At 51.7% G+C, this 22,896-nt stretch overlaps 1 protein-coding gene across 4 annotated transcripts in view; it reads right to left on the bottom strand.

Annotated features, from left to right (window-relative positions):
* Positions 1-16,736, bottom strand: part of CASQ2 (calsequestrin 2) — a 189,594-nt gene extending 172,858 nt beyond the window's left edge. For 2 of the 4 annotated variants that reach the window (XM_073670897.1, XM_073670899.1), the window contains exon 1: positions 16,414-16,736. In XM_073670897.1, coding sequence (XP_073526998.1) covers positions 16,414-16,647 — 234 coding nt within the window. In that variant the 5' untranslated portion in view covers positions 16,648-16,736. Of the gene's footprint in view, positions 1-13,849; positions 13,876-16,413 lie in introns of those variants that run through there. The other 2 variants (XM_073670898.1, XM_073670900.1) reach the window with 2 other exon arrangements.
* Positions 16,737-22,896: the final 6,160 nt, after the last annotated feature.

Raw genomic sequence — 22,896 nt, 5'->3', positions numbered from 1 at the left:
CACTGCTGACAACCAGCCTGTATATAGTGAGAGGTGTCAGCCCCGCCCCCCCGGTGATGACATCACTGATATAATGACATGTGATCATCTATCACTGCTGACAACCAGCCTGTATATAGTGAGAGGTGTCAGCCCCGCCCCCCGGTGATGACATCACTGATATAATGACATATGATCATCTATCACTGCTGACAACCAGCCTGTATATAGTGAGAGGTGTCTGCCCCGCCCCCCGGTGATGACATCACTGATATAATGACATGTGATCATCTATCACTGCTGACAACCAGCCTGTATATAGTGAGAGGTGTCAGCCCCGCCCCCCGGTGATGACATCACTGATATAATGACATATGATCATCTATCACTGCTGACAACCAGCCTGTATATAGTGAGAGGTGTCAGCCCCGCCCCCCGGTGATGACATCACTGATATAATGACATGTGATCATCTATCACTGCTGACAACCAGCCTGTATATAGTGAGAGGTGTCAGCCCCGCCCCCGGTGATGACATCACTGATATAATGACATGTGATCATCTATCACTGCTGACAACCAGCCTGTATATAGTGAGAGGTGTCAGCCGCGCCCCCCCGGTGATGACATCACTGATATAATGACATGTGATCATCTATCACTGCTGACAACCAGCCTGTATATAGTGAGGTGTCAGCCCCGCCCCCCGGTGATGACATCACTGATATAATGACATGTGATCATCTATCACTGCTGACTACCATCCTGTATGTAGTGAGAGGTGTCAGCCCCGCCCCCGGTGATGACATCACTGATATAATGACATGTGATCATCTATCACTGCTGACAACAAGCCTGTATATAGTGAGAGGTGTCAGCCCCGCCCCCCGGTGATGACATCACTGATATAATGACATGTGATCATCTATCACTGCTGACAACCAGCCTGTATATAGTGAGAGGTGTCAGCCCCGCCCCCCGGTGATGACATCACTGATATAATGACATGTGATCATCTATCACTGCTGACAACCAGCCTGTATATAGTGAGAGGTGTCAGCCCCGCCCCCGGTGATGACATCACTGATACAATGACATGTGATCATCTATCACTGCTGAAAACCAGCCTGTATAGAGTGAGAGGAGTCAGCCCCGCCCCCGGTGATGACATCACTGATATAATGACATGTGATCATCTATCACTGCTGACAACCAGCCTGTATATAGTGAGAGGTATCAGCCCCGCCCCCGGTGATGACATCACTGATATAATGACATATGATCATCTATCACTGCTGAAAACCAGCCTGTATATAGTGAGAGGTGTCAGCCCCGCCCCTGGTGATGACATCACTGATATAATGACATGTGATCATCTATCACTGCTGACAACCAGCCTGTATATAGTGAGAGGTATCAGCCCCGCCCCCGGTGATGACATCACTGATATAATGACATATGATCATCTATCACTGCTGAAAACCAGCCTGTATATAGTGAGAGGTGTCAGCCCCGCCCCCGGTGATGACATCATTGATATAATGACATGTGATCATCTATCACTGCTGACAACCATCCTGTATATAGTGAGAGGTGTCAGCCCCGCCCCCGGTGATGACATCACTGATATAATGACATGTGATCATCTATCACTGCTGACAACCAGCCTGTATGTAGTGAGAGGTGTCAGCCCCGCCCCCCTGTGATGACATCACTGATATAATGACATGTGATCATCTATCACTGCTGACAACCATCCTGTATATAGTGAGGTGTCAGTCCCACCCCCCGGTGATGACATCACTGATATAATGACATGTGATCATCTATCACTGCTGACAACCAGCCTGTATATAGTGAGAGGTGTCAGCCCCGCCCCCCGGTGATGACATCACTGATATAATGACATGTGATCATCTATCACTGCTGACAACCAGCCTGTATATAGTGAGGTGTCAGCCCCGCCCCCCCGGTGATGACATCACTGATATAATGACATGTGATCATCTATCACTGCTGACACCCAGCCTGTATATAGTGAGAGGTGTCAGCCCCGCCCCCGGTGATGACATCACTGATATAATGACATGTGATCATCTATCACTGCTGACAACCAGCCTGTATATAGTGAGAGGTGTCAGCCCCGCCCCCGGTGATGACATCACTGATATAATGACATATGATCATCTATCACTGCTGACAACCAGCCTGTATATAGTGAGAGGTGTCAGCCCCGCCCCCGGTGATGACATCACTGATATAATGACATATGATCATCTATCACTGCTGACAACCAGCCGGTATATAGTGAGAGGTGTCAGCCCCGCCCCCGGTGATGACATCACTGATATAATGACATATGATCATCTATCACTGCTGACAACCAGCCTGTATATAGTGAGAGGTGTCAGCCCCGCCCCCGGTGATGACATCACTGATATAATGACATGTGATCATCTATCACTGCTGACAACCAGCCTGTATATAGTGAGGTGTCAGTCCCGCCCCCCGGTGATGACATCACTGATATAATGACATATGATCATCTATCACTGCTGACAACCAGCCTGTATATAATGAGGTGTCAGTCCCGCCCCCCGGTGATGACATCACTGATATAATGACATATGATCATCTATCACTGCTGACAACCAGCCTGTATATAGTGAGAGGTGTCAGCCCCGCCCCCCCGGTGATGACATCACTGATATAATGACATGTGATCATCTATCACTGCTGACAACCAGCCTGTATATAGTGAGAGGTGTCAGCTCCGCCCCCCGGTGATGACATCACTGATATAATGACATGTGATCATCTATCACTGCTGACAACCAGCCTGTATATAGTGAGAGGTGTCAGACCCGCCCCCCGGTGATGACATCACTGATATAATGACATGTGATCATCTATCACTGCTGACAACCAGCCTGTATATAGTGAGAGGTGTCAGCCCCGCCCCCCGGTGATGACATCACTGATATAATGACATGTGATCATCTATCACTGCTGACAACCAGCCTGTATATAGTGAGAGGTGTCAGCCCCGCCCCCGGTGATGACATCACTGATATAATGTCATGTGATCATCTATCACTGCTGACAACCAGCCTGTATATAGTGAGAGGTGTCAGCCCCGCCCCCGGTGATGACATCACTGATATAATGACATGTGATCATCTATCACTGCTGACAACCAGCCTGTATATAGTGAGGTGTCAGACCCGCCCCCCGGTGATGACATCACTGATATAATGACATGTGATCATCTATCACTGCTGACAACCAGCCTGTATATAGTGAGAGGTGTCAGCCCCGCCCCCCGGTGATGACATCACTGATATAATGACATATGATCATCTATCACTGCTGACAACCAGCCTGTATATAGTGAGAGGTGTCAGCCCCGCCCCCGGTGATGACATCACTGATATAATGACATATGATCATCTATCACTGCTGACAACCAGCCTGTATATAGTGAGAGGTGTCAGCCCTGCCCCCCGGTGATGACATCACTGATATAATGACATGTGATCATCTATCACTGCTGACAACCAGCCTGTATATAGTGAGAGATGTCAGCCCCGCCCCCGGTGATGACATCACTGATATAATGACATGTGATCATCTATCACTGCTGACAACCAGCCTGTATATAGTGAGAGGTGTCAGCCCCGCCCCCTGGTGATGACATCACTGATATAATGACATGTGATCATCTATCACTGCTGACAACCAGCCTGTATATAGTGAGAGGTGTCAGCCCCGCCCCAGGTGATGACATCACTGATATAATGACATGTGATCATCTATCACTGCTGACAACCAGCCTGTATATAGTGAGAGGTGTCAGCCCCGTGCCCGGTGATGACATCACTGATATAATGACATGTGATCATCTATCACTGCTGACAACCAGCCTGTATATAGTGAGAGGTGTCAGCCCCGCCCCCGGTGATGACATCACTGATACAATGACATGTGATCATCTATCACTGCTGACAACCAGCCTGTATATAGTGAGAGGTGTCAGCCCCGCCCCCGGTGATGACATCACTGATACAATGACATGTGATCATCTATCACTGCTGACAACCAGCCTGTATATAGTGAGAGGTGTCAGCCCCGCCCCCCGGTGATGACATCACTGATATAATGACATGTGATCATCTATCACTGCTGACAACCAGCCTGTATATAGTGAGAGGTGTCAGCCCCGCCCCCCGGTGATGACATCACTGATATAATGACATGTGATCATCTATCACTGCTGACAACCAGCCTGTATGTAGTGAGAGGTGTCAGCTCCGCCCCCCGGTGATGACATCAGTGATATAATGAACATGTGATCATCTATCACTGCTGACAACCAGTCTATATATAGTGAGAGGTGTCAGCCCCGCCCCCTGGTGATTACATCACTGATATAATGACATGTGATCATCTATCACTGCTGACAACCAGCCTGTATATAGTGAGAGGTGTCAGCCCCGCCCTCCGGTGATGACATCACTGATATAATGACATGTGATCATCTATCACTGCTGACAACCAGCCTGTATGTAGTGAGAGGTGTCAGCTCCGCCCCCCAGTGATGACATCACTGATATAATGACATGTGATCATCTATCACTGCTGACAACCAGCCTGTATATAGTGAGAGGTGTCAGCCCCGCCCCCTGGTGATGACATCACTGAGATAATGACATGTGATCATCTATCACTGATGACAACCAGCCTGTATATAGTGAGAGGTGTCAGCCCCGCCCCCCTGTGATGACATCACTGATATAATGACATGTGATCACCTATCACTGCTGACAACCAGCCTGTATATAGTGAGGTGTCAGTCCCGCCCCCCTGTGATGACATCACTGATATTATGACATATGATCATCTATCACTGTTGACAACCAGCCTGTATATAGTGAGAGGTGTCAGCCCCGCCCCCGGTGATGACATCACTGATATAATGACATATGATCATCTATCACTGCTGACAACCAGCCTGTATATAGTGAGAGGTGTCAGCCCCGCCCCCGGTGATGACATCACTGATATAATGACATATGATCATCTATCACTGCTGACAACCAGCCTGTATATAGTGAGAGGTGTCAGCCCCGCCCCCCGGTGATGACATCACTGATATAATGACATGTGATCATCTATCACTGCTGACAACCAGCCTGTATATAGTGAGAGGTGTCAGCCCCGCCCCCAGTGATGACATCACTGATATAATGACATGTGATCATCTATCACTGCTGACAACCAGCCTGTAAATAGTGAGAGGTGTCAGCCCCGCCCCCGGTGATGACATCATTGATATAATGACATGTGATCACCTATCACTGCTGACAACCAGCCTGTATATAGTGAGAGGTGTCAGCCCCGCCCCCGGTGATGACATCACTGATATAATGACATGTGATCATCTATCACTGCTGACAACCAGCCTGTATATAGTGAGAGGTGTCAGCCCCGCCCCCGGTGATGACATCACTGATATAATGACATGTGATCATCTATCACTGCTGACACCCAGCCTGTATATAGTGAGAGGTGTCAGCCCCGCCCCCGGTGATGACATCATTGATATAATGACATGTGATCATCTATCACTGCTGACAACCAGCCTGTATATAGTGAGACGTGTCAGCCCCGCCCCCCCGGTGATGACATCACTGATATAATGACATGTGATCATCTATCACTGCTGACAACCAGCCTGTATATAGTGAGAGGTGTCAGCCCCGCCCCCCCGGTGATGACATCACTGATATAATGACATGTGATCATCTATCACTGCTGACAACCAGCCTGTATATAGTGAGAGGTGTCAGCCCCGCCCCCCCGGTGATGACATCACTGATATAATGACATGTGATCATCTATCACTGCTGACAACCAGCCTGTATATAGTGAGAGGTGTCAGCCCCGCCCCCCGGTGATGACATCACTGATATAATGACATGTGATCATCTATCACTGCTGACAACCAGCCTGAATATAGTGAGAGGTGTTAGCCCCGCCCCCGGTGATGACATCATTGATATAATGACATGTGATCATCTATCACTGCTGACAACCAGCCTGTATATAGTGAGAGGAGTCAGCCCCGCCCCCCGGTGATGACATCACTGATATAATGACATGTGATCATCTATCACTGCTGACAACCAGCCTGTATATAGTGAGAGGTGTCAGCCCCGCCCCTGGTGATGACATCACTGATATAATGACATGTGATCATCTATCACTGCTGACAACCAGCCTGTATATAGTGAGAGGTGTCAGCCCCGCCCCCCGGTGATGACATCACTGATATAATGACATGTGATCATCTATCACTGCTGACAACCAGCCTGTATATAGTGAGAGGTGTCAGCTCCGCCCCCCGGTGATGACATCACTGATATAATGACATGTGATCATCTATCACTGCTGACAACCAGCCTGTATATAGTGAGAGGTGTCAGCTCCGCCCCCCGGTGATGACATCACTGATATAATGACATGTGATCATCTATCACTGCTGACAACCAGCCTGTATATAGTAAGAGGTGTCAGCTCCGCCCCCCGGTGATGACATCACTGATATAATGACATGTGATCATCTATCACTGCTGACAACCAGCCTGTATATAGTGAGAGGTGTCAGCCCCGCCCCCCGGTGATGACATCACTGATATAATGACAAGTGATCATCTATCACTGCTGACAACCAGCCTGTATATAGTGAGAGGTGTCAGCCCCGCCCCCCGGTGATGACATCACTGATATAATGACATGTGATCACCTATCACTGCTGACAACCAGCCGGTATATAGTGAGAGGTGTCAGCCCCGCCCCCCGGTGATGACATCACTGATATAATGACATGTGATCATCTATCACTGCTGACAACCAGCCTGTATATAGTGAGAGGTGTCAGCCCCGCCCCCGGTGATGACATCACTGATATAATGACATGTGATCACCTATCACTGCTGACAACCAGCCGGTATATAGTGAGAGGTGTCAGCCCCGCCCCCCGGTGATGACATCACTGATATAATGACATGTGATCATCTATCACTGCTGACAACCAGCCTGTATATAGTGAGAGGTGTCAGCCCCGCCCCCCGGTGATGACATTGTAGCACCCTGAGGAGTCGGCTGCTACAGGGGTATTGCACCTCAGCCAGAGGTGTGATATTCCACTCCCGGGTAAGGATGGAGTGTGGAACTGAGCTCGGTAGGCTGCATGCACTACACACATCCCATTTCCGGGGAACAGACCGATGGTACTCCCACTAGAGAAATGTGCAGGTACGACAGTGTCTGTTCCTGGCTGGAGTGGGAGGGGGGTGGAACATCCCAGTAGTGTAGGGGCAGATAGGGGGAGCAGCCTGGGTAAAGCTAGGAGCTCATTGGGTGCTGGTCACCTGAGCTCACACATAGAGGGAGTATTTAAGGTGGGCACCATCTTAGATCAGGGTCAGTCTGTGAGACGTCAGTCAGTCAGTCTGTCAGAGTGTAACCTGAGAAGCAGAGCAGAGGAGAAGAGAGAGAGACCCAGAGGCGCAGAGGGGACCCCAAGAGCCCATAAGAGAGCTAATAGGGTGAAGGGTCGGCAACAGGGTACCGGATCCCAAGCTGGCAGAGGCTACAGCACACCTTAGCCAGGAACCGGAGGTCGTGGGCAGGATCTGCCACGATCACCCACTAAATCCACCCGGAAGGCAGACCAAGAATAGGGTCAGGGAGCCCAGAGGAGGCTTGACCAACAAGAGGCCCGAGGGAGCCGGACTTAGGTGGATCCCTGGTGGGAACGGCCAGAAGAAGGGAGAGACAGAAAGGAGCTCAGGACCACACTCCGGAGTTGCCTGGGAGTTGACCGAGTCCAGGACCTGGTGGACGCAGCACGGCTTGGGTGGTCACTGCTGTACACAGTGACCCGAGCAACACCAGTAAGTAAAACCCTGGAACTGCATTTTATGCCTCTGAGTCTCCTTGCTGCACCTTCACAACCACCATCCTCCACGGCTGACCCCCTGAGGCTATACCCCTCCCGTTGGGGGTTATACTACCTAAGCTGCACTCACATCATCAGCCTCAGTGGACCCTGCTGCAGCGGCGGCCGTATTGACCGCAAATCAACGGGTGGCGTAGTCGACACAAAAGAACATCTAGTAACATCATAAGGACTGCCACACACTGAGCTTGACACCCTGGGCACGGACCGGGTCACAGCCACTCGGAGACTACAACCCCCATCTGATCCGGCTCCGGGTATCCCCAACAACACTGGCCCAGGGGGCGCGTCAACTTTGGCGTAGTCGGCAGGATAACGTGCCCGCAACAACCGGGTACTGCGTGCCTGAAGAAAAGTTCATCGTTACCTTAAAAAGAAGTCTCCCGCCGGTTCCGGAGGGTCCCCGCCAACGGACCCCATCACAGGTCGTTTCCCGCCGGTTGTCCGCCATTTGCAGCTTTTTCCCGCCATCCATGGAGTTTCCCGCCACTGGGAGACGATTCCCGCCATTTCCAAGGATTTCCCGCCTTGGGGGAGCGGACGCCATTATGGGCGTGCCAGAGGGTGGCAAAAGGCCACCTCCCATCGTGGGCCAGGTCGAAGAATGGCGCCAAAAGCGGAAACCGCGCCCACCAACAGAGACTGTGATGCTGGAAGTGTCCATCAGCGTAAGAGAACTGCCCCTGGAACTGACAATCACAAAGTTGCCCCGGGACCACCCTCGATGTGGGCGGAGACAGAACAAGAGAGCAAAGATGGGTGTCGCCTGGAGCAGTCTGGAGAGAGCGCACCCGGAGACAAGACGTCTGGAAGAGAGTCCAGAGAGAGCCTACCCGGAGATGGAGGGAGAGTCAGGCAGCACCGACCCAGTGGTCAGGAGCCTGTTGCAGGTCGCCACTCCAGAAGGCCTGCTGGAGATCCTAGCACAGCTCCCCCGAGACCGGGAGTGTGCACAGACCGCGCTGGAGGGCCTCGCACGGAGGATGGCCCGGGTGCAGCGAGAGACGTTGGCGGAGTGGAGCCGAGAGATGGCCCAGCAGACCGGCACCCGTCAGCGGAGCACGCCACCTGAGATGAGGAGACAGACCGCCTCTGAGGATGGTGCAGGAGAACTGAAGGCCGGAGACGGCGCCGAGAAGGGAGCTGAACGGACGGAGGCAGGTAAAGGGGACGTCTCTACCCCGAGCCGGGAAACCGCGCGCCTGCCCCAGCTCCCCGTCGCAGAGCCCGAAATTCCCCCTGCCGTGCCCGTCGCTGCATCGTCACCGCCGCAGACTAGGCCTCAACCGGAAACCGCGGCCGCGACCCCTGTGACGTCACGCGCTTCGACCCTGAGCGCGGCAAAGCAGGAAATACCATCGGCCTGGTCGCAAGGCCTAGTACCCCCGGGCGCCGCTATTCCAACAGCGCCCCCTACCTCCGCGGAGCCACCGGCCTGGTCGCAGGGCCGAATAACCCAGGGAGCCGCCGTTCTTACGGTGCCCTTTGCCTTTAAGGTGCCCCAGGCCTGGTCGCAAGGCCTGGTTAACCCGGGCGCCACTACCATCAACGCGCCCTCAACATCTAGAGTGCCGCACCTGGGTGAAAATCTATTTGCCCAGCATACGTGCCCGGATGGGCAGCCCTTCATATGGCCCCAGGAGTACATTCAGCTGGAACTCCAGAGAGCAAGGCCCATGTGCGAGCCCCTGATTCCGGCTCCGAAGCCTGTAAAGAGGACCTCGCCCCCGCTGGAGGAGGCACAGTTCGAGTGGGACCCCACCGGAGAAGACCTCATGGGGTTCACTCAGGAGACTCGGGCGGCTGCAGCAGAGCGTGCAGAGTGCTGCCGGCAGCAGCTCGAGGTCTTCGAGAGGGAGCGGAGAGAGAGGCGGGTCCGGGAACAGCAAGCGCAGATAAGGAGCGCGGAGCAGAAGAGCCGGACCAGGAGGAATCCCCGTGCAGCACATGGTCCCCCTTCCACCGGGACTGTGATAAAATTCAACATGCAGCACGGATGGGGCTTCATTAGAGACCATCACACCCCCGGCGACGTCTTTGTCACCCGCAGAGACGTAGAAAGCCATCTGCCGGAGGGACACAGAGGTCGTGACCTGTATGTAGGGGACGAGGTCACCTTCACCCGGCACAAGTGTGCCAAAGGACCCTACGCCCTCCATGTGCATCGCCTGACGGAGGAGGAGCTGCGGTGTGAGGAGGAGCAAGAGGACCCGGACGGGTCTGAAACTGAAACCAACCAACAAGAAAGAGCAGGAGGACGCCGTCGTTGAAGTACGGTAGAGAGAGACTGTACATAGTTACCCGTCAGGGTATAAGAACTGTTCTAGATAAAATATAGTCCCCGTTGGGACCAGCCAATTGAACTGAAACCCGTGTGTCCCTATTCCCACTGACCGAGGACTGAGAGCGGTCATTCCTCCCTAATACCTGGCCGAGGACTGAGAGCGGCCATATTTCCCTTGTATATAGTTGCGCTTCCTAAAGCGCCCCCTACCGGTTTTATAGGGAACTGTTTTCTTCCAAGAGAGACTGTCGCACTTTACCCGGTCACAAGTTGCACCGTGACCGGAGGAACCAGAAACAAGAATGTTTCTAATGAGGAGTTTTATATGAAAAGTTTTATGATATATATATATTGTTTTATATGTTTATGATGTTTATGAAAAAAAAAAATTGTATGTTTTGGATGTTTTGTTATTTTACAGCCCGAGGACGTGCTGTGATTTACCAGGGGGGAATGTAGCACCCTGAGGATTCGGCTGCTACAGGGGTATTGCACCTCAACCCAGAGGTGTGATATTCCACTCCCGGGTAAGGATGGAGTGTGGAACTAAGCTAGTAGGCTGCATGCACTACACACATCACATTTCCGGGGAACAGACCGATGGTACTCCCACTAGAGAAATGTGCAGGTACGACAGTGTCTGTTCCTGGCTGGAGTGGGAGGGGGGTGGAACATCCCAGTAGTGTAGGGGCAGATAGGGGGAGCAGCCTGGGTAAAGCTAGGAGCTCATTGGGTGCTGGTCACCTGAGCTCACACATAGAGGGAGTATTTAAGGTGGGCACCATCTTAGATCAGGGTCAGTCTGTGAGACGTCAGTCAGTCAGTCTGTCAGAGTGTAACCTGAGAAGCAGAGCAGAGGAGAAGAGAGAGAGACCCAGAGGCGCAGAGGGGACCCTAAGAGCCCATAAGAGAGCTAATAGGGTGAAGGGTCGGCAACAGGGTACCGGATCCCAAGCTGGCAGAGGCTACAGCACACCTTAGCCAGGAACCGGAGGTCGTGGGCAGGATCTGCCACGATCACCCACTAAATCCACCCGGAAGGCAGACCAAGAATAGGGTCAGGGAGCCCAGAGGAGGCTTGACCAACAAGAGGCCCGAGGGAGCCGGACTTAGGTGGATCCCTGGTGGGAACGGCCAGAAGAAGGGAGAGACAGAAAGGAGCTCAGGACCACACTCCGGAGTTGCCTGGGAGTTGACCGAGTCCAGGACCTGGTGGACGCAGCACGGCTTGGGTGGTCACTGCTGTACACAGTGACCCGAGCAACACCAGTAAGTAAAACCCTGGAACTGCATTTTATGCCTCTGAGTCTCCTTGCTGCACCTTCACAACCACCATCCTCCACGGCTGACCCCCTGAGGCTATACCCCTCCCGTTGGGGGTTATACTACCTAAGCTGCACTCACATCATCAGCCTCAGTGGACCCTGCTGCAGCGGCGGCCGTATTGACCGCAAATCAACGGGTGGCGTAGTCGACACAAAAGAACATCTAGTAACATCATAAGGACTGCCACACACTGAGCTTGACACCCTGGGCACGGACCGGGTCACAGCCACTCGGAGACTACAACCCCCATCTGATCCGGCTCCGGGTATCCCCAACAACACTGGCCCAGGGGTCGCGTAAACATCACTGATATAATGACATGTGATCACCTATCACTGCTGACAACCAGCCTGTATATAGTGAGAGGAGTCAGCCCCGCCCCCCGGTGATGACATCACTGATATAATGACATGTGATCATCTATCACTGCTGACAACCAGCCTGTATATAGTGAGAGGTGTCAGCCCCGCCCCCCTGTGATGACATCACTGATATAATGACATGTGATCATCTATCACTGCTGACAACCAGCCTGTATATAGTGAGAGGTGTCAGCCCCGCCCCCCGGTGATGACATCACTGATATAATGACATGTGATCATCTATCACTGCTGACAACCAGCCTGTATATAGTGAGAGGTGTCAGCCCCGCCCCCGGTGATGACATCACTGATATAATGACATGTGATCATCTATCACTGCTGACAACCAGCCTGTATATAGTGAGAGGTGTCAGCCCCGCCCCCTGGTGATGACATCACTGATATAATGACATGTGATCATCTATCACTGCTGACAACCAGCCTGTATATAGTGAGAGGTGTCAGCCCCGCCCCCCGGTGATGACATCACTGATATAATGACAAGTGATCATCTATCACTGCTGACAACCAGCCTGTATATAGTGAGAGGTGTCAGCCCCGCCCCCTGGTGATGACATCACTGATATAATGACATGTGATCATCTATCACTGCTGACAACCAGCCTGTATATAGTAAGAGGTGTCAGCTCCGCCCCCGGTGATGACATCACTGATATAATGACATGTGATCATCTATCACTGCTGATAACCAGCCTGTATATAGTGAGTGGTGTCAGCCCCGCCCCCCGGTGATGACATCACTGATATAATGACATGTGATCACCTATCACTGCTGACAACCAGCCTGTATATAGTGACAGGTGTCAGCCCCGCCCCCGGTGATGACATCACTGATATAAGGACATGTGATCATCTATCACTGCTGACAACCAGCCTGTATATAGTGAGAGGTGTCAGCCCCGCCCCCGGTGGTGACATCACTTCCTGTCTCCTTACTGGGCTCCTCTCCTCGCACAGGTGGTGACGTGGGATAATCCAGGATTGTTATAATCTTCCAGTTGATGAAGGATTACAGGAATTGTTCTTTTTCCTGATGATGGTGGTGATGATGGTGATGGTGGTGATGATGGTGATGATGATGGTGATGGTGGTGATGATGGTGATGATGATGATGGTGACGGTTGTGGTGGTGATGATTTTGGTGATGGTGATGATGATGATGGTGATGATGGAGTGCCCTAGTGCATGCAGCAGTGACAGAAACCATGCGGTAACCTGAGACCTGACAGACGAGAGGCCTCTGAATATAGAAGCCCTGCGATGATCTGCAGATGTCAGACTGGTCAGTGACATCTCCCCGCAGACAGTCAGTACTGCCCGGTATGTGTAAGGACCGTGGGGGGCACTCACCTCCAGCACCAGCTCTGTCATGTGTGGTCTGTGATGGGACAGTGGGGGGCACTCACCTCCCGCACCAGCTCTGTCATGTGGGGCATGTGGTGGGATCATGGGGGGCTCTCACCTTTCACACAGGCTCTGTCATGTGCAGCCTATGATGGGACATTGGGGGGCTCTCACCTCCCGCATCGGCTCTGTCATATATGGCCTATGATGGGACATTGGGGGGCTCTCACCTCCCACACCGGCTCTGTCATGTACGGCCTATGATGGGACAGTGGGGGGCACTGACCTCCAGCACCAGCTCTGTCATGTGCAGCCTGTGATGGGACAGTGGGGTGCACTCACCTCCCACACCGGCTCTGTCATGTGCGGCCTGTGATGGGACAGTGGGGGGCACTCACCTCCCACACCGGCTCTGTCATATGCGGCCTGTGATGGGACCGTGGGGGGCACTCACCTCCAGCACCAGCTCTGTCATGTGCGGCCTGTGATGGGACAGTGGGGGGCACTCACCTCCAGTACCAGCTCTGTCATGTGCGGCCTGTGATGGGACAGTGGGGTGCACTTACCTCCCACACCGGCTCTGTTATGTGCGGCCTGTGATGGGACAATGGGGGGCACTCACCTCCCACACCGGCTCTGTCATGTGCGGCCTGTGATGGGACCGTGGGGGGCACTCACCTAACGCACCAGCTCTGTCATATGCGGCCTGTGATGGGACAGTGGGGGGCACTCACCTCCAGTACCAGCTCTGTCATGTGCGGCCTGTGATGGGACAGTGGGGGGCACTCACCTCCCGCACCAGCTCTGTCATGTACGGCCTGTGGTGGGATCGTGGGGGGCACTCACCTCCAGTACCAGCTCTGTCATGTGCGGCCTGTGATGGGACAGTGGGGGGAACTCACCTCCCGCACCAGCTCTGTCATGTACGGCCTGTGGTGGGATCGTGGGGGGCACTCACCTCCAGTACCAGCTCTGTCATGTGCGGCCTGTGGTGGGATCGTGGGGGGCACTCACCTCCAGTACCAGCTCTGTCATGTGCGGCCTGTGATGGGACAGTGGGGGGCACTCACCTCCCGCACCAGATCTGTCATGTGCGGCCTGTGGTGGGATCGTGGGGCGCACTCACCTCCAGTACCAGCTCTGTCATGTGCGGCCTGTGATGGGACAGTGGGGGGCACTCACCTCCCTCACCAGATCTGTCATGTGCGGCCTGTGATGGGACAGTGGGGGGCACTCACCTCCAGTACCAGCTCTGTCATGTGCGGCCTGTGGTGGGATCGTGGGGGGCACTCACCTCCAGTACCAGCTCTGTCATGTGCGGCCTGTGATGGGACAGTGGGGGGCACTCACCTCCCGCACCAGATCTGTCATGTGCGGCCTGTGGTGGGATCGTGGGGCGCACTCACCTCCAGTACCAGCTCTGTCATGTGCGGCCTGTGGTGGGACAGTGGGGGGCACTCACCTCCAGCACCAGCTCTGTCATGTGCGGCCTGTGGTGGGATCGTGGGGGCACTCACCTCCAGTACCAGCTCTGTCATGTGCGGCCTGTGGTGGGATCGTGGGGGGCACTCACCTCCCGCACCAGCTCTGTCATGTGCGGCCTGTGGTGGGATCGTGGGGGGCACTCACCTCCCGCACCAGCTCTGTCATGTGCGGCCTGTGGGGGGCACTCACCTCCAGCACCAGCTCTGTCATGTGCGGCCTGTGATGGGACAGTGGGGGGCACTCACCTCCCGCACCAGCTCTGTCATGTACGGCCTGTGGTGGGATCGTGGGGGGCACTCACCTCCCGCACCAGCTCTGTCATGTGCGGCCTGTGGTGGGATCGTGGGGGGCACTCACCTCCCGCACCAGCTCTGTCATGTGCGGCCTGTGGTGGGATCGTGGGGGGCACTCACCTCCCGCACCAGCTCTGTCATGTGCGGCCTGTGGTGGGATCGTGGGGGGCACTCACCTCCCGCACCAGCTCTGTCATGTGCGGCCTGTGGTGGGATCGTGGGGGGCACTCACCTCCCGCACCAGCTCTGTCATGTGCGGCCTGTGGTGGGATCGTGGGGGGCACTCACCTCCCGCACCAGCTCTGTCATGTGCGGCCTGTGGTGGGATCGTGGGGGGCACTCGCCTCCAGTACCAGCTCTGTCATGTGCGGCCTGTGGTGGGATCGTGGGGGGCACTCACCTCCAGTACCAGCTCTGTCATGTGCGGCCTGTGGTGGGATCGTGGGGGGCACTCACCTCCAGTACCAGCTCTGTCATGTGCGGCCTGTGGTGGGATCGTGGGGGGCACTCACCTCCCGCACCAGCTCTGTCATGTGCGGCCTGTGGTGGGATCGTGGGGGGCACTCACCTCCCGCACCAGCTCTGTCATGTGCGGCCTGTGGTGGGATCGTGGGGGGCACTCACCTCCCGCACCAGCTCTGTCATGTGCGGCCTGTGGTGGGATCGTGGGGGGCACTCACCTCCAGTACCAGCTCTGTCATGTGCGGCCTGTGGTGGGATCGTGGGGGGCACTCACCTCCCGCACCAGCTCTGTCATGTGCGGCCTGTGGTGGGATCGTGGGGGGCACTCACCTCCCGCACCAGCTCTGTCATGTGCGGCCTGTGGTGGGATCGTGGGGGGCACTCACCTCCCGCACCAGCTCTGTCATGTGCGGCCTGTGGTGGGATCGTGGGGGGCACTCACCTCCCGCACCAGCTCTGTCATGTGCGGCCTGTGGTGGGATCGTGGGGGGCACTCACCTCCCGCACCAGCTCTGTCATGTGCGGCCTGTGGTGGGATCGTGGGGGGCACTCACCTCCAGTACCAGCTCTGTCATGTGCGGCCTGTGGTGGGATCGTGGGGGGCACTCACCTCCAGTACCAGCTCTGTCATGTGCGGCCTGTGGTGGGATCGTGGGGGGCACTCACCTCCAGTACCAGCTCTGTCATGTGCGGCCTGTGGTGGGATCGTGGGGGGCACTCACCTCCAGTACCAGCTCTGTCATGTGCGGCCTGTGGTGGGATCGTGGGGGGCACTCACCTCCCGCACCAGCTCTGTCATGTGCGGCCTGTGGTGGGATCGTGGGGGGCACTCACCTCCAGTACCAGCTCTGTCATGTGTGCCTGTCTCTGCGCTGTCTTGTCCCCGGCGGTTGGGCTCTGCCACAGGAAGATGCAGAAGACGTCGTACTTCTTCATGAGTTGGCGGTAGTTCCTGTCGCTCAGCTCCAGGACTCGGTCCTTTCCATCATAGGAGGGGAAGTGGAGACCCTCTTCAGCCCCACAAAGGGCGAGAAGGGCCCCGCACAACAGCAGACGGAGGGCTAGCATGGAGGGCAGCGCAGTCTGGGGCTTTGTGCAGAGCCTGGCGCCCGTGCCCACCTTACATAGTGACACTCTCTCACTCCCCTCTCCATTTTTAGGAGACAGTTGTTTCAGGACTATAAATAGAGGCAGGATTAGCTGGGAGGTGACGGGTCAGGCAGTACAGCAGGTCCCAGCTCGGCCCCCGCACCGTACAATATAACAGGGTCTTCCCTCACGCAGGGCTGTGGAGTTGCTATAAAATGGACCCGACTCCTAGAATATATAATATATTGGGGGCAGTAGTATAATATATAATATATTGGGGGCAGTAGTATAATACATTGGGGGCAGTAGTACAATGCAGGATGTCCTATAAATGTCTGCTCTGTTCCTGATCTCAGGATCTCGGCTGAGGTGAATCTGTTCTCTAGCCTGATGAGATCCGATCTGAGGTGATCTATGAGGGGGATCTGATGGAGGCGATACTGTTTTGTTTCCCCGCTTACTGCACAGTGTGTTGCAGATTTACAATTAGTAAAGTGTTTTCCTATAAATATATTTTATGTTCTATCTGAATCGCTGGATTATTGTATCACTTAAACATGAGCCATTAAGAAACAGATCTTCAGCTCCCCTGGCCCGGCCTGCCCAGTCCTCCTTTCCATGATCTCGGTGCTCGGAATTAATCCATCCCCATCTGGGAGAAAAATCCTCAGTGAAAGTAAAAAATAGTTTTCCAGCACACGATGTAGAAAAATTAGAAAAAGCCTTTATTTAATCCATCGTTAAAAAATACAATTCCAACAGAGATAAAAGCGTGTGTGGGCTTATACGCGTTTCGGATCATATTTGACCCTTAGTCAAAGCATAAAGTACTGAATAAATGTTGCACTTTTCAAGGGAAGCTGCCAAGGGTAAGACCCCCAAAATCAGCTGTGATATCAGCATCACTAATTCCAGGCTAGCAGCGATCTAGACACTAGTTTAACCCTATAGTACATCCATCCTCTACAAACAGATTACAATGTGAACTGTCACTTAGTAATGCACTAATTATTTGATCACTTTTTACCCAAGTTTTTTATATATGTTAGAACAATAATTTTTAGAAAATAGGTAATGATATCTTTAGAAGCTCTTATTGTTACATATATATTTACATAATGCATCAATTGTTTATTCAATGAATTCACAGATATAAAAAACTTGGGTAAAAAGTGATCAAATAATTAGTGCATTACTAAGTGACAGTTCACATTGTAATATGTTTGTAGAGGATGGATGTACTATAGGGTTAAACTAGTGTCTAGATCGCTGCTAGCCTGGAATTAGTGACGCTGATATCACAGCTGATTTTGAGGGTCTTACCCTTGACTGTTTTCCTTGAAAAGTGCAACATTTATTCAGTACTTTATGCTTTGACTAAGGGTCAAATATGATCCGAAACGCGTATAAGCCCACACACGCTTTTATCTCTGTTGGAATTGTATTTTTTAACGATGGATTAAATAAAGGTTTTTTTTAATTTTTCTACATCGTGTGCTGGAAAACAATTTTTTACTTTCATTAAACATGAGCCATGTATGAGGGAGTCGGAGGTTTAGCTTACTGACTCCACAGCCCTGCTTCCCTGGATGACCTCCACCCTAGAACTGACGAAATACGGAACGTGACACTCCTGCCTAAATACTCTGCGCTCTTCATCCTATGCAGCTCTCAGTCTGAGGGCTCGTTCACACTGGCATATAACATGGCCATGGCCTGCTGATTTATTGGATATCATTCGGCCAGTGTTATACTGTGGGGCAGTGCAGATCTGCCATGATTCGCTCACGCTGCGGGTGCCTCTGATAATCGGACGGTGCGCATACATACAAGTCTATGGACTGCACTCGGATGTCATCACAGTCTGATGTACAGAGACAATGGAGGAGATGGAGAAATGACGATCCCCGTCTTCTCCACACCTGAGCTGTGATTCTTATGTGTCAGACACTTGGATCACTCTGCGATGACGCTTGGATCACTCTGCGATGACACTTGGATCACTCTACGATGACACTTGGATCACTCTGCGATGACACTTGGATCACTCTGCAATGACACTTGGATCACTCTGCAATGACACTTGGATCACTCTGCAATGACACTTGGATCACTCTGCAATGACACTTGGATCACTCTACGATGACACTTGGATCACTCTACGATGACACTTGGATCACTCTGCAATGACACTTGGATCACTCTGCAATGACACTTGGATCACTCTGCAATGACACTTGGATCACTCTGCGATGACACTTGGATCACTCTACGATGACACTTGGATCACTCTGCAATGACACTTGGATCACTCTGCGATGACACTTGGATCACTCTGCGATGACACTTGGATCGCTCTGAGATTACACTTGGATCGCTATGCGATGACACTTGGATCGCTCTGCGATGGCACTTGGATCGCTCTGCGATGAGACTTGGATCACTCTGCGATGAGACTTGGATCACTCTGCGATGAGACTTGGATCACTCAGCGATGACACTTGGATCACTCTGCGATGACGCTTGGATCACTCTGCGATGACACTTGGATCAGAGTTGGAGCTGAGCGTCCTTTATTATCAGCCCGATTTTCTGGCATGAGAGAATATACACCAGGCTGACTCCGCACGTCCCCATAGCTCTCCACACATTAGCAGCATTGAGGGGACATCACAGTTCGGACATCACTGGTTATACAATATTGCTGACAACCTCCTCTATGTCTGAGAGGAGGTCACAGTCCCGGCACAGCCTAGAGGTGCACAATCGGGATGCAGAGTCTGAGGGAGGGAGATGTGCACCTTTCTGTCGGAAGGACGTGGTCTGCATGATGATTGCTCATTGGTGGAGGCAGCACTGATACAGTTGTGGCGTAGTCAGGATCGGAGGGTTGTCACCAGGAGAGCAGTCAGAGTGCACCAGGCCAGAAAATGATACCTGAGTGCAGTCAGGAACGAAGCTAAAGGGTCAAAACCAAGAGGAGAACCACAGGTACCAGACGAACAATCCAAAGGGAAAGCAAGAAGTTATCCAGGATCACGGCTGAGGTCAACATTGCAGGAAATCAGGATGGTGAAGCTCAGGAACAAGAGACAGGCAGAGATCCAAGCGTGAGGTGGACAGGCTGCCAGCTCCTGTAGGGCTGTGACAGCAAGAACATCACTGGACCTGAGGAGAACACCACTGGAACTAGGTGCCTTTATTAACAGTACCCCCCCCCCCCCCCTTAGAAACCCTCCATAGGGTACAGGGAGATAGGAGGGGATGTGGCGCCTGAATCTCCTCCTTAAGGACGCAGTTTCACTGTGGATACTGTGATCTTCCTTGTAACTAGTTCACAGAGATGCAAAGAAGATTCAGAAGTTGCATTAGTGGCAGAAAACCTCCTGATGTCCAAGCGATGGAGAAAAAAAGTTGTTGAGACTTCTGGTGATCTCAATGGAATGAGACAGAAAAGATCCTGGGTGATCTGCATGACTGCCAGGAACAGTGCAATATAGTGAGAAGCCCATATAACTCCGCTAACCCTAAGCCTGGCAGAGAGAAGAACCGTTCTTAATCTCACCGACCCATTGCGAGTCTGGGCCTTCAATGGTTATCAGTAGATCATCGCAACAGAGAAACTCAGGATTGTTTGTACCTCAGTCCATGTCTCCTCATTACAGCTGACATTTTGGCCTGGACCTCAAGGAGAAGAGACATTGACTATAAATCCTTTCAAAAGGCAACTTCCTGAAAGACTTGAAAACATTGGTTTTGTGAGCAAATTCCACCCAGGGCAGAAGATCTGACCAGAACTAGTTTGTGTCCAACTCCAGAATAAATCATCTGGTCCAACCCCCTGCTCAATGCAGGATTCACTAAACCATCTCAGACAGATGTCTGTCCAGCCTCTGGGTGAAGACTTCCAATGAAGGAGACCTCACCACCTCTCGTGGCCGCCTGTTCCACTCGTTAATTACCCTCACTGTCAAAAAGTGTCTTCTAATATCTAATCTGTGTCTCCTCCCATTCAGTTTCATCCCATTGCTTCTAGTCTTTCTTTGTGCAAATAAGAATAGAGATGATCCTTCTACAGTGTGACAGCCTCTGAGATATTTGTAGACCGCTATTAAGTCTCCTCTCAGTCTTCTTTTTTGCAAGCTAAATATTCCCAGATCCTCTAACCGTTCCTCGTAGGACATTGTTTGCAGACCGGTCACCATTCTGGTCGCTCTTCTCTGAACTTGCTCCAGTTTCTTCATGTCTTTTTAAGATGTGGTGCCCAAAACTGGATACAGTATTCCAGATAAGGAGTAGAGGGGGATAATTACTTCACGTGGTCTAGACTGTATGCTTCTGTTAATGCAACCCAGAATTGTGTTTGCCTTTTTTGCTGCTGCATCACACTGTTGACTCATGTTCTGTCTATGATCTATTAGTATACCTAAGTCTTTTTCACATGTACTGTTGCTTAGCTCTATTCCTCCCATTCTGTATATGCTTTTTTCATTATTCTTGCCCAGATGTAGGACTTTGCATTTCTCCTTATTAAAAACCATTCTGTTAGTTGCTGCCCACTGCTCCAGTTTATTTAGGTCTTTTTGAATCCTCTCTCTCTCTTCTCTAGTATTAGCTATCCCTCCTAGCTTTGTGTCATCAGCAAATGTAATCAGTTTACCCTCAATTCCTTCATCTAAATTATTGATAAAGATGTTGAACCACACAGGGCCCAAGACAGAGCCTTGTTGTACCCCACATGAGACATTCATCCAACTGGATGTCCAACCATTTATGACCACTCTTTGGTTCAATCACTAGGCCAGTTATAAATCCACCTAACAGTTGCCTTGTCCATTCCATAGTTGGTCATTTTTTTCAGATAAAGAGTACAGAAAAATGGACCCAAGACAACACTGATGTAGAGTTGGAGACATAAAAGATGGCCAACCAGGAGTATTCTCACTGGTCACTGCCAGGGTACGGTCGGAATCAAACGTGCGCTGCACCATTACTGCACCCTCAGGATATGGAAATGTCAAAACACCTGGAGAGTGTATCTGCCTGTGCTTCTCCTTTGGCTGGTTGCGGTTTATTAAACGGCCTTCGGCTCGATCTCAAACCCTGGCGACTTGATGGATGAACGCTCTGTAGGAAGATCAATCTTGTGCACGCCTAGATAGGTCCACCAGGGTCTTTTCCACCATTATCTTGATAGTATCAAGCCATAGGGTTGCTGGTCTTCCTCTTCACCTTGTTCCTTCCCACCATGATGTTCTTCTCCACTGATTGCTCTCTTCGTATAATCTGTCCAAAGTAGGCAAGTCATAGGTTGGTGATCCTCGCTTTGAGTGACATATCTGGCTTGATTTGTTCCAAAATTGATTTGTTCTTCCCATCCGTGGTATTGATAACATCCTTCTCTAGCACCACAATTCAAAGGCATTGATTCTTCTTCTGTCTTGTTTCTTTATCGTCCAGGTTTACCATCCATATGTTACTACAGAAAAGACCAGACTATGTACGAGCTGTGTCTTCAACGCCAGTGAAATGTTTCTCAATTTGAAGATCTTGTCCAGTGACTTCATTGTTGATTTGCCCTTAGCTATTCTCCTATTGACTTCCGGTGTCGTCGCTGAATCTTGAGTGATCATTGACCCGAGTAGGTTAAAGTTCTTTACAACTTCCAGTTCATTGCCGTCCATCTGAGATGTGTCCCGGTTGTACCTGGCAGTAGTCAATATCTTTGTCTTCCATGTATTGAGTAGGAGTCCAATGTTGGAGCTTTCCATCTTAACACTCTATAATAAGTCCTTCATTCCATCTATGATTGTTGCTATCAATGTTGTATCATCTGCGTATTTAAGATTGTTGATGATTCTTTCAGCAATTTTGATTCCTTCTTGTTTTTCGGCAAGTCCAGTCTTCCTCAAAAGAGCTTCTGCATATAAATTGAAGAGAAATGGTGACAAGATGCAGCCTTGTCTGATGCGTTGCTCTACTTTGAACCATGCCGTGTCGCCGTGTTCAGTTTGGACTATTGCTTCTTGCTCGATGTAAAAGTTCCTAATGAGGCTGATCAAATGGTTTGGCACACCCATATCCTTCATGGTATTCCCAAGTTTCTGGTGATCAACACAATGGAAGGCTTTGCTGTAGTCAAGCAAAAATTGATCGCCTTGTATTCTTTGGCCTTTTCCATTATCCATCTAATGTTAGCAATCACAGCTCTCGTTCCTCTGCCTTTTC

This window comes from Phyllobates terribilis, unplaced genomic scaffold (genome assembly GCF_046119375.1).
Source record: "Phyllobates terribilis strain yellow unplaced genomic scaffold, ASM4611937v1 Scaffold_2__4_contigs__length_985480577, whole genome shotgun sequence".
Classification (NCBI taxonomy): domain Eukaryota; kingdom Metazoa; phylum Chordata; class Amphibia; order Anura; family Dendrobatidae; genus Phyllobates; species Phyllobates terribilis.
The sequence above is the reverse complement of the archived record's forward strand: the minus strand, read 5'-3'. Positions and strand labels throughout refer to the sequence as shown.